Raw genomic sequence first — 13,732 nt, forward strand, 5'->3', positions numbered from 1 at the left:
CAGGTCAGTGAGGAACCATGCATAGCTGTTCTTAAGGAAGAAGAATCCATTCTTCTGGGGTAATCTTTCAGTCATCAAGATTAATTTTGGAGGTAATACAAAGTATAAAATTGTGGTGTTTGCCTCGATGACAGTTGCTCAGTCTTGAAAACATGAACATCTTTGTCCAGATGATTTTTTGTGGTGGGAGGCTGCTTTGTGTATTGTTGGATGTGTTGCAGCATCCATGGCCTCTGGTTAGCTGGCCTCTGCCTATAGCACAGGATTACTTCCAATCCCTTTTACACAGAGCTTTTAGGTTAATCTTCCAAAATGTAATTCTAACTCAGTGGTTCTTAATACTTCCACCCTGGGGACATGGCCAAGTCTGTCAATATTTTTAGTTTCCACAGTTCAGTGGAGCAGGGATAAGTTGAAGACATCTAGTAAGTAGAAGCCAGGGTGTTACAATTCACAGAACAACACTACCCACCCCCATTACGACAAAAGCCTAAGATGTCAATAGTGCCAAGGGTGAGAAACTTTGTTCTATCATATAATTATCTGATCAGAAATTACCATTGTTCTCCACTCCTGGTGGAAAAGATGAGAGTCATGATCCTTCCTTGTCTAGATTCAGCTCATTATTTGCCATCTACAGCTTCTTTTCTGAAATGACTCTGAATGGAGTGCTGTTTCCGAACCATGTGGTCTGCATTCTCACTTGTATAACTTTGCTCACCAACCTCTCCTCCTGCCCAGAATGCCCACTCCTCATGACTAAAGTCTTGTTGAAATGCTAGCTACTCTATAAAACCCTACCTGAACCTAAATCCTCTCAGCTACAAGTAATTCTTTCCCTGGATATTATGTACATTTTTTACTTGTATGTCTCTCAAAACATTTATCATATTCATAATAGAATGGAAAATTTGAATTGGAAGCTGCCTTTAGAAATGTCTCCAGTAAAATTCCCTTCACTTTAGTAAAAGGAAATTGAGACCAAGAACAGTGAATTAATTAGGTGAAGGTATCATGCGTGTGTGTGTGCTAAGTTGCTTCAGTCGTGTCCGACTCTTTGCAACCCTATGGACTACAGCCCGCCAGGCCCCTCTCTCCATGGGATTCTATAGGAAAGAATACTGGAGTGGGTTGCCATGCCCTCCTCCAGGGGGTCTTCCTGACTCAGGGATTGAACTTGAGTCTCCTACATCTCTTGCATTGGCAGGTGGGTTCTTTACCACTAGCGCCATCTGGGAAGCCCAAAGGTATCATACTTTCTCATAAAACTTGGGCCATAATAAATTGTATTGTTGATTCCACTCTCCTGACATGGTTGAAATGGATAACCATGGACTTAGTCCTGGCATTCAAATTTCAACTCTGACACTGAAAGTTGGTAAAGTAATTAAGTTTCTGAGATGACTAAATCTTCAGCTTTAAATGGAAATAATCATGGCTGTTGTGAGAATCAAATGAGATGTTGTATTCAAAACGTATGGCACATAGTAGATACTTGATAAATATTTGTCAGATGAATAGAAGGATCAACTGTATTTTAAGAAATAGAATTTAGGGATTGGTGATGTTCCATGGGGCTTCACTAAAAGGTGATTGGAGGTCAAATGTGGTAGCTTATTCCCATGGCTTCCTACTTTTACATCCTTCCACAGAAAACGCGAGTTCTTCTGTAGGCCATGAGACCAGTGTCCAAGCTTTCTGTGGAGTATGTGAATAATGACAGCATCTCTCAACTTGGAAATGTAGTTCTTAAAAGGTTTGCTCTTTCCCCTCGTTTGCAATGCTAATGTTGTAACCTCTCTGTTCCCTCAGGTAGATAACAGGTAGGATTGTCGGGAGAGGATTGGATAGGAGATATATTTCTTCTATTTCTCTTTGATTTCCTGTGTGATAGCAGCCTTGGGCTTAGATGCTGTTCGGTGGCTTAACTGGCATCTCTGTGAGAGGAAATTCTGCACTTCAGGTGGCCATGGGGGCACTTTGGTGTTGGCTTTTAGCCCAGGGATACCTGGTTCTGACTTGGCTTCAATAAGGTTTATTAAGACCTTTCTAGCTAGCCCTTCACTCTGGAGCTGCCCACTGTGTCAGCTTTCTTCCTGCTTAGGGCTTTGGAGTAATGGCATGCTATGCATTTATTCCTTTCATTTACAGAAACAAGTCTTTCCCTGGCCCCAGGGTGCATGGACCTAATAGAAAAAGCTCTGCCCCTCCAATGGGGGTGGGAGTGACCAGACAGGAAACTGAAGCAGCAGCTTGAGACTTCTGATGCCTGCCTAGACTAGATTGGAAGGATTGCAGAGAGGAGAAAACTCTCCAACAGTGGCCCCTCCACAAAGCTGGCTCCTGCCTACTCTGTCATGTGAGCACAGGAGATTTTCATTTGAGGGGTTAGGAAAGAAGCTCTGGTGAGTGAGTCTACTGCAAATTGACACAGGATCCCCCTCTGTACGGTTTACAGATTAAGGGTCCTGGAAGAGGCTTTTGGGAGGATGAGAAAAACAATAGAGGGCAGAGAACCAGATTGAAAGTAAATATACTTGATCTGGATCCCTGCTTGTACCTGCTGTTTCTGAGAAAGTTTCTAAAGGCTTTAAATTGAGCCTCAAATTCCTGTCTGTGAAATAGGTACAATATAGCCTATAGCCTTCCTTGTAAGGATGGCAAAACTGGAAGGTTTGACCTTCTCTAGAATTTTCACTCTGTGAAACCCTAAGTATATAAAACCTCCTACTTTTACTGAGTGACTGAGTGAATGAAAAAGTGTGTGTCTAAAGGAAGGTGTGACAAGGTTGGAGTGGGGGATCCAGATCTATTGTCTGATTGCCTCAAGATGTTATTTTTCACTTTACTCTTCCCAGAGTTCTACTGTCATTGTTCATGTTGCAGTTACTCAGAAAGTTGGATTCCTTTCCTCTCTTTCACCTTCAGAGTTGAGCTCTGAAGAATGATTGAACATTGACTACACAGAGTGGTGGGAAGTGTATATGTATGTATGCACATGCAATAAGCATTTTAGGCAAAAGGAACAGAATACGCTTATGCCTTACAGGACATTCCAGAAACAAATAAAATAGCTGGTTTTGTCATTTTAATTCAAATTTGAAGTCATAGTTTTGGGTGTTGAGGGTTGAAAATGCAAATATATCTATCTTTGAAGTATTGTTAGGCTAAATCATACTGAGCATCCACTGTTGACAGAGCATGGGGGGCATTATCAAAAAAGAAACAAATACATTTACTCTATTGAGCCAACAATCTGGAATGAGGTAAAGAGTAAATGAAAAATACATGATCTGAAAATATTTATTCCAACACTTTGTCTAACAGATATACTTATGTAAGTGGTATATAGATAAATTCCTGGAGGGCTACCTGGTTGAGGTGACTTGAGCTCACTGGGGTTAGCCAGGGAAGATTTCCTGGAGGTGCTGAATCCTGAAGAGTATTTTTAGGAAGATATGAATTGGTGAATAAAAGGAAAGAAGCTGTTTATAGCAAGAGAGACAGCATGACTGATGCCTTGGTGGTAGAAAGATTATTTCTAAGGTGGGAAATTAGGGATAAATTAGCCTGGCCCTAATGGAAAAGCAAAGCAGCCTAACTTGGGGATATCTTAGACTCTTTATATAACATGCCAACCAGACAAGAAAAACAGAAAATTAAGAGTCAGTGGGAACCATGTGAAAATAAATAATTGGTTATTGAAAAATAAATTGTCATGAGGGGAGATCAATCAAGATGGTGAAGTGAGAGGACTTGGGGACCACATCCCCCCCGTAAAAACATCAGAAATGTATTATGTGTGGAACAAGTCTCACTGAAAATCATCTGGAAACTGTCAGAAGGACTCCTGCACAAGCAAGTCTATATGAAAGATACATACGTAATTTGATAGGAAGGAAGAAAAGGACCTGAGTCCCTGGGAAGGGAGAATGCAAGGATGGAGACAGTGAGAGTTACAGATTGGGTCCCCAGTCCTGGGGTCCTATGTATAGGAGACAAGCCATTTTGGCTGGTTGGAAAACCACAGGGATTATTGAAGGGTGGTGGAGTAGGGTTGTGGGACGCCTGAACTCTGCTCATGTGCTTGTGTACACATGCTTGCTTGCTCCCTAGGCAGGGCATAGAGAGCTCTTCTCTGGTGACTGCCCAGTTTCCCATGAATGTCTTGCTGTGCCCCAGCCCAAACCAAGATAATGCTCCAGTGCTGCTCACTCCACATCACAATGCAGCACTGGATCTGGGGCAGCCACAACCAAGGAGAAGACAACCATGGGATACAGAGGTGATCGGGTCCTAGGGCAAAGTCTCGGTAGAATAGCAGTGGCTATCATGGGTGCTTATTCAAGCAGTGTATCAGAAGCAGCCTAGACCTCTGAGGATTCCACTATAGCTCAATCCCAAATTTACACTGAGAATTCACATGGGCCCTGCCTGCCTTGTGATATGGCATGGTAACATGGGTGGCAGAGGCTGGAGCAGTAGTCAGCTATGAGGAACAAAGGGATCTTGCATCTGAGGCTTTGCCTGAGCAGAGAGGAAACAGTTTCAGTCGTCTGTATAGGCAGCTTATTGGAGACAGTTTGAATCACTGTCTGCAGCTGACTTGAGCAGAGAGGCCCCCTTACTTAAGCACTCTCCATCTCTGGGACAAGGGTCCTGGTTTAGGGAGAGGGGAAAATACATGCATAAAGGCAACAGAGTCAGCTTGAGCTCAGACTTCAGAGCTTTTCCTCCAGCAAGATGGGATCAGATCCAATCCTTGACAGGGTGGTAACAGCCACTGAGCAGAAGTTCCACCTCACACTGGCTCCAGCTCTAGCCCCTCCATTTCCAGCCCAAACACATGGAAGTGAAACAACATGCTACTAAAACATCAACGAGTCAATGAAGAAACCAAAGAGGAAATCAGAAAATACTTGAGACAAATGAAAATTGAAACACAACACATCGAAATCTATGAGATTCAGCAAAAGCAGTTCTAAGAGGGAAGTTTATAACAACAAAGGCCTTCCTTAAGAAAAAAATAAATCTTGAAAAAACAACCTAACCTAAGGAATTAGAAAAAAAGAACAACAACAACAATAAAAAAAACAAAGTCAGTAGAAGAAAGAAAATAAAGATCAGAGAGAAAATAAAGATAAAAAAATAGAAAAGATCAATGAAACCAAGATCTGTTTTTTAAAAAGATAAACAAAATTGATAAACTTTCACCTAGCATCACCAATAAGAAAAGAGAGAAGGCCCAAGTAAACAAAATAAGAAACGAAAGAGGAGAAATAATAAAAGCTACCACAGAGATACAGAAAATAATGAGAATACTAGGAATAGTTATATGCCAACAAATTAGGCAGACTAGAAGAAAGAAAATTTCTAGAAACATAGACTCTGCCAAGATTGGATCAAGGAGAAATAGATAATTTGAACCAACTGATCACTAGTAGTCAAATTGAGTTTGTAATTTCAAAAATACTCCCTGTAAACAAAAATCCAGAACTAGATGGCTTTATATGGGAATTCTACCAAACATATGAAAAGATAATACTTACCCTTCTGAAACTATTCAAAAAAAATTGAAGGGGAAGGAATACTCCCAGATTTATTCTATGAGGCCACCATTACTCTTCCCTGGTGGCTCAGATGGTAAAGAATCCGCCTGCAATGCAAAAGATCTGGGTTTGATCCCTGGGTCAAGAAGATCCCCTGGAGAAGGGAATGGCTGCCTACTCCAGTATTCTTACTTGGAGCATTCCATGAATAGAGGAGCCTGGCAGGCTACAGTCCATGGGGTTGCAGAGTCAGATGCAACTGAACAACTAACACTTTCATTTTACCATTACTCTTATACCAAAAGCAAACAAAGATACTGCAAAAACAGAAAATTACAGGCTAATATGTTTGATGAACATAGATGAAAACATCTTCAACAAAACATTAGCAAACCAAATTCAACAAAATATAAAAAGTATCATATACCATGATCAAGTGGGATTTATTCCAGCAATGCAAGAATGCTTCAGTATTTACAAATCAATGTGATACACAGATTAATAAAATAAAAAGTCACATGATTATTACATGATTAATAGATGCAAGAAAAAATTTTTGACAAAATTCAATATCCATTCATGATAAAAACCCTCATCACAATGGGTATAGAGTGAATGTATCTGAGTATAATAAAGACCAGTTATAGCAAACCTACAGCTAACTTATGCTCACTCAACAGTGAAAAGCTGAAATCCTTTCCTCTAAATTCAGGAATATGACAGTGATGCCCAATCTTGCCATTTCTATTTAACATGGTATTGGAAGTGCTAGCCATAGTAACTAGACAAGAAAAAGAAAAAGCATCCAAATTGAAATGAAGAAGTAAAACTGTCACTTTTTACAGATGACACAATACAACATATAAATAAACCTAAAGTATTCACCAAAAAACTATTAGAACTAATAAATAAATTCTGTAGCATTGCAGGATATAAGATTAATATACAGAAGTCTGTTGCTTTCCTATACATTGTTAATGAACTATCGGAAAAATAAAGTTAAAAAAATCCACTTTAAAACCACATCAAAAAGAATAAAATTCTTAGGAACAGACTTAACCAAAGAGGTGAAAAACCTATACTCTGAAAGCTGTAAAACATTGATGAAGGAAACTGAAGTGATACAAAGAAATGGAAAAGGTAGCTCATGCTCTTGGATTAGGAGGCTTAATATTGCTAAAATGGCTATACAACAGAAAGAAAGAAATCTACAAATTTAATGCAATACCTCAGTTCAGTTCAGTCACTCAGTCATGTCCGACTCTTTGTGACCCATGAATCACAGCACGCCAGGCCTCCCTGTCCATCACCAACTCCTGGACTTCACTCAGACTCATGTCCATCAAGTCAGTGATGCCATCCAGCCATCTCATCCTCAGTTGTCCCCTTCTCCTCCTGCCCCCAATCCCTCCCAGCATCAGTCTTTTCCAATGAGTCAACTCTTCGCATGAGGTGGCCAAAGTATTGGAGTTTCAGCTTTAGCATCATTCCTTCCAAAGAAATCCCAGGGCAGATCTCCTTCAGAATGGACTGGTTGGATCTCCTTGCAGTCCAAGGGACTCTCAAGAGTCTTCTCCAACACCATAGTTCAAAAGCATCAATTCTTTGGCGCTCAGCCTTCTTCACAGTCTAACTCTCACATCCATACATGACCATAGGAAAAGCCATAGCCTTGACTAGACGGACCTTAGTCAGCAAAGCAATGTCTCTGCTTTTTAATATACTGTCTAGGTTGGTCATAACTTTTCTTCCAAAGAGTAAGCATCTTTTAATCCCTAAATATTAAAACCCTAACCCTAATAAAATACTCATAATATTTGTCACCAAGCTAAAACAAATAATCCTAAAATTCATGTAGAACCATAAAATACTCAAAATTGCCAAAGCAATCTTGAGAAAAAAAAGAACAACTAGAGGTATGACCCTTCCAGATTTCAGACTATACTACAAAGCTACAATAATCAAAATAGCATAGTTCTGGCACAAAAACAGACAGATTAATAGAACAGAATAGAGTGCCCAGAAATAAACCTACACACTATGGTCAATTAATTCATGACAAAGGAGACAAGAATATACAATGGAGAAAAAACAGTCTTTCCAATAAGTGGTGCCAAAAAATTGTACAGCTATGTATAAAGCCATAATATTTCTTCATACCAAATACAAAAATAAACTCAAAACAGATTAAGAATCTAAATGTAAGACCCAAAACCACAAAATTGCTAGGAAAGAACATAGGCAGAACACTCTTTGACATAAATTGTAGCATTGCCTTTTTTGGGTGTCTGTCTTCCAAGGCAAAAGAAATAAAAGCAATAATAAGCAAATGGGACCTAATTAAACTTAAAAGCTTTTGCACAGCAAAATAAACTATCAACAAAATAAAAAGAGAACCTGTGAAATGGAGCAAAATGCTTGCAAATAACATGACCTACTGTGATTAATACCCAAAATATTAAAAAATAGCTCATACAAGTTAATATTGTAAAAACAAACAACCAATTTAAAATTGGACAGAAGATGGTGTGGGGGGGGAGGAGGGAGGGGGGTTCAGGATGGGGAACACGTGTACACCTGTGGCAGATTCATGTTGATGTGTGGCAAAACCAATACAATATTGTAAAGTAAAAAATAATAATAATAAATAAAAACAAAATAAAATATACAGTACTATATGTAAAATAGATAACCAACAAGGACCTACTTTATGGCACAGGGAACTATAGTCAGTACCTTCTAACGACCTATGATGGAAAATAATCTAAAAGACTATTTATATATATAAAACTGAATCACTTTGCTGTATACCTGAAACTAATATGACATTGTAAATCAACTATATTTCCATAAAAAATAAATAAAATTGGACAGAAGATATGAATAGAGATTTTCCCGAAGAAGATATACAGATGGCCAACAGGTACATGAAAAGGTACTCAATATTACTAATTATCATAAATTCAAGTCAAACCAATGAGAGATCACCTCACACATGTCAGAATGGTTATCATCAAAAAGCCTACAAATAACAAATGTTGGTAAGGACATGGAGAAAAGGGAACACTGTACATTGTTGGTGGGAATATCAATTGCTGTAGACATTATGGAAAACTGTTTGGAGAGTCCTCATAAAATGACTGTATGATCTAACAATTCCACTCCTGTGTATAGATCAGGAAAACATGAAAACACTAATTCAAAAAGATACATGCATCCCAATGTTCATAACAGCATTATTTACAATAAAAAGCATATGAAAGCAACCCAAATGTCCATCAACAGATGAAAGGATAAAGAAGATGTGGTGTATACATATATATATATATATATATATATATATATATATATATATATATATAAATGTATATATATATATATATATATATATATATATATATATAAAAGTTTGTTCAGGTTTTTCCATATGATGTTACGGAAAAACCCAAACAAACATTTTGGCCAACCCAATGCAATGGACTATTACTCTGTCATAAAAATATTGATAATGTAATTCTGCCATTTGCAGCTATATGAATGGATCTAGAGAATATTATGCTTAGTGATTTGTCAAACAGAGAAAGACAAGTGCTGTATGATATCACTTATATGTGGAATTTAAAAATATAGTACAAATGAATGTATATGGCAAAATAGAAACAGATTCACTGATATGGAATAGAAACTTCATTACAGTGGGACTAGGAAAGGGGGGCATGACAAGATAGGGGTATAGGATTAAGAGATACACACTACTGTGTATAAAATAGAGAAGTAACAAGGATATATTGTATAGCACAGTGAATTATAGTCATTGCCTTATAATAAATTTTAATGGCAGTATAATCTGTAAGAGCTTCCCTGGCTCAGGTGGTAAAGAATCTGCCTGCAATGCGGGAGACCTGGGCTCAATCCCTGGGTTTGGGTTCAGTCCTTGAATTGGGAAGATCCCCGGGAGAAGGGAATGGCAACCAACTCCAGTATTCTTGCCTGGAGAATCCCATGGACAGAGAAGCCTGTTGGGCTACAGTCCATGGGGTCTCAAAGAGTCGGACATGATTGAGTGACTAACACTATAATTTGTAAAAGTACTGAACCACAATGCTGTACATGTAAAACTAATATAATCTTGTAAATCAACTATACTTCAATTAATACATGTAAATTGCCCTGAAAATCAGTCTTGACATCACCACTGACTGACTATAGTCAGGACTTGCTTTCTATAGGACTGTGATATAGGTGAAAGCCGCTTTTTTTCCCCCCTCAGGATTCCTTTGCCATTTTGTATTACTGGGCATCTACTCCAATTTCTGGAGTCCTATTTGCTTAAGCACTTGATTTCAGCAGTTACTTATTACTCTGATCCCTTGTGATATAATAGCTCTCTTTCTTTGGGCATTGACTTTTTCTGATGGATCTCTGAAAAAACAAATACTTCAAAGGAAAGAATCTACCTGTGCTAGAATAAATGATGGGTGTGGTGGATGTTTGTGAGCAGGTGACTTTTCCCATTATCCTTCAGACTGAAATTACCCCTTAGAAGATTGGCCTTGATTCCAGTGCATATTTCTTCCCTGGATGTTGAAAGATTAGGTTAGAATAGAGACACATGGCATGGAGCAAGTAATTTGATTTTGCCTGCAAATTTCCCTATGATACAGGATATAGTTCTTTAAAAACAGTTCATGCAGTGTAGTATATCAGTGTGGTTAAAAGTGTGAAGCTGCAGAGTTAGGATGAGCAAGTGTTTATATCCTGATTCTACCACTTCCTATCTGTGTGATTTTCCACAAACTTGTGCCTAGGTTGCCTCATCTTGTGTAAAATAGGTAGGGATAATAAGAGTACCTAACTCCTATAGTTACTATTATGTTCATTGAGATATATGTCTAAAGAATTTAACATAGTTCTTGACACTTGATCAAGTTGTTCTTGTCATCATTGTCATTAGCATCACCACCACTGCCATTACCCACACCACCCCCATTCTGTTACAGATGTGTAACAAAATACCATTTTATAACCTCTTGCTAAAGCTAATACCAGCCATCAGCAAAGGAAGAAAGAGAAAAGAGTGAGCCTAGTCTCATTCACTGTTCCCTACTCTCACTTTAACCTGAACATCTCCAAGAGAATGTATGAGAAGACAATCTAACCCTTATGTCTCTATCCCTGTTTCCACAGGTACCTGTCGGCTTGGCTGGGCCTATTACTGTGCTGGAGGTGGCGCAGCTGCAGCCATGTTGATTTGCACCTGGCTCTCTTGCTTTGCTGGAAGAAACCCCAAGCCTGTCATGTTGGTGGAGAGCATCATGAGGAACACCAATTCTTATACCATGGAGCTTGACCACTGCCTGAAACCTTGAGATTTGGCAGAATTGGAGAGGGTGGGAAAGAGGAGGGAAGGGAGCCTTGAAAAGAAGTACTAAGACTAGGCCAGTTGCTACCCACTTGCCAGTCATGTAACACAGTGTTTGTATGCTTTTTAACTCATCATTCATTTTCACTTTGCCTTAAATCAGTGGGTCAGTGGCTATTTACAAAATTCACCAAGGACAATAATTCTCTCAAATATTTATCTAGCTGGTGAGTACCCACTGGCCTCCAAGTCCCAAAGTGCCCTTTAATACAAAATAATAAGAAAGATCCTAAGTTGAAAGCTGTACAATCAAGCAGTTCTTCAGAATTCTGCATCTTCTGTCACTTACCCCAAAGCTTAAAGGTTGGGTAAAAACACTTATGGGCTTTCCGGGTGGCTCAGCAGTAAAGAATCCACCTGCAATGCAGGAGACATGGGTTCAATCATCCCTGAATTGGGAAGATTTCCCTGGAGAATGGCATGGCAACCAACTCCAGTATTCTTGCCTAGGAGATCCCATGGACAAAGGAGGCTGGCAGGCTGCAGTCCATAGGGTCACAAAAGAGTCAGACTCAACTTAGTGACCAAACAACAGCATCAATAGCAACAACAAAATACTAGTGCAGGGAGGAGCCATTAGATGAACAGGGCTGGTTCCTGCTGCTCCATTCCTTTGGTCCTCCCTTGATATTTGTTGCCATCTGCAAACATCTATGAAGCGCCCCTGCCCAATTTTTTATGCCTCTCTCATGATTGTGCCTTGACTCTTCCTCTTTTTCCCTGCTTCTCTTCCTTTCTGGTTGTGACGAAGCTTGTGGGGAGAGCGACTGCCAGTGGAAAAAAAAAACAGTAATCAAGGATGCTTGCATGTAGCCTAAGATTCCTTCCTCATTATGCTTCAGAAAATATTCATAAGAGTTCATTTTGTGTTCTGGCCGGGTGACTGGCATTAAAATAGTGGCAAGTATTCCCTCGTCTCTTATAGATACAGGAATGGTTTTCATCAGATGTTCTGAGCAGAGACTAGCATTTGTTGTGTGTTCAATAAATACTAATTCAAAATGATGATGACAAGGATGTTTCTGCTGGTTCCTTATAGAAATTCTTACTAGAGTTCATTTTCACTGACAAGGAAATCCACAGTGGCCTTTTGCCCCTATAGTCATTCCCAGCATGATACATGTTTCTCTGCCTGTTTCAAAGACTTTCAAGTGCTTTCCCTTCCATCTGGGGTGAATTAGACATAAAAGAACACAGTCCTGATGTCACCTAGGGCTGATGTATTTTTAGGCCTGGCCTCCATCCCATCTGTGCTCAAGGCTGATGGATGGTGAGGAACTTGGTGTTTCTCAGGAAGAGAATTTATCTCCCCTACTCTTCCTTAATTAATTCAGGCTAGCTCTATTGTTCCATAAGTACAGTTTTAGGAACTAGGGACGGCTTGTGACTCAAAAGGCCAGTTCATCTTTTTCTATTCTTAATCACTCCAGTGTGGTTTTTATACAACCCAGAACAGCCCTACCTGGAAGGAGAGAAACGGCAAAAAGTGTTCTCATTAGTTACAGGCCATCCTAAGAAGGGCCAATCAGGGTCCATATATCGGCCTTATGGAGGTAAGTGAATTCAAGTGTATACTCCATTCATGAGCTCATTCATTCATTTAATCACTCATTCAGGACACACTTTTTGAATATCTATCTATATGCCACTTTCTATGCTAAGTACTGGGGGGGGGGGAAAGATAAAGATACAGTTACCCTAAAAGTGATAGGGTATTGGCAGACATGTAAATAAATAATTGTCAAACAGTGTGTTAAGTGCTAATAATTGAAGGGGTGGGGGTTAAATATTCACATACAGGGGCTGTTAAACCAATTTGGGGATGAAGGAGTTCATGGGAAATATTTCTAGAAAAGATGATGTCTAAGATGAGTCTGAGAGATGAATAGGGAGAGATAGCAAAGGCTAAGTGTGTACCATACAAGGGAACATGGAAAGCAGGGCATGGAGACTTGACAAGACATGGCTCCATCACAAGAACGACGAATAAAGGTGTGAAAAGGGAGGTGACAAAAGCTGAGGCTGCAAAGGTAAATACTAATGGGATCTTCTAAACCAGGATAAGGAGCTTGGATTTTATCCTAAAGGAGGGCCATTGAAAGGGAAGTGATGTGAACGTATTTGTGTTTTTCAAAGATCAGTTTGACAAATGTGGGGAGAATGGAAGAAAATAAGGAGAGGCTATAGATATTTCAATAGTCTAGGTGTAAGACAATCAGGTCCTGAACTAAGGCAGTGACTGTGGGGCTGGAGCAGATGGACTAATCTGAATGAAGATATTTAGAATATTTTGTTACATACCAGAATTAAAATACCTTATTAATAATTTTATACTGATAAGAACAGATACTAACTACATTTGCTTTTAGCCAAAAGGCCAAGTAATGTTGAAATGATAATATTTGGGGTATACTGGGTTAAATAGAACATATTAAAATTTTATAAAGGCATCTAGGAAATAGATCCCATAACACTTGATGTCTAGTGGTTTTGTGATGGTGAGGACAAGTGAACATTTTGGTATGATCACTTTGGGATGTAGGCTTTCATCAAGATGGGGAATAACATAGGAATACCAGATAGTAGGGAACTGATATTTGAATTAATGGCAAGTATTTTCCCCATAAAACTGAATTAAGTGTTTAAGATAAAGAAAGTTGAGCATACCTCACTGGGAGGAAAACAATGTAATTAGGTTTGTAGCACCCCCTTTCCCCGACCAAGATGACTAAGAACAGGTGAAACAAAAATGGAACTGGCT

The 13,732-nt window shown here is 39.1% G+C and overlaps 1 protein-coding gene across 2 annotated transcripts in view; it reads left to right on the forward strand.

Moving 5' to 3' along the window:
- Positions 1-11,985, forward strand: part of LHFPL1 (LHFPL tetraspan subfamily member 1) — a 116,791-nt gene extending 104,806 nt beyond the window's left edge. For both annotated transcript variants that reach the window (XM_070289660.1, XM_070289659.1), the window contains exon 4: positions 10,737-11,985. In XM_070289660.1, the coding sequence (XP_070145761.1) occupies positions 10,737-10,918 (182 nt within the window). In that variant the 3' untranslated portion in view covers positions 10,919-11,985. The remainder of the gene's footprint in view (positions 1-10,736) is intronic.
- Positions 11,986-13,732: the final 1,747 nt, after the last annotated feature.

This window comes from Ovis canadensis, chromosome X (genome assembly GCF_042477335.2).
Source record: "Ovis canadensis isolate MfBH-ARS-UI-01 breed Bighorn chromosome X, ARS-UI_OviCan_v2, whole genome shotgun sequence".
Classification (NCBI taxonomy): domain Eukaryota; kingdom Metazoa; phylum Chordata; class Mammalia; order Artiodactyla; family Bovidae; genus Ovis; species Ovis canadensis.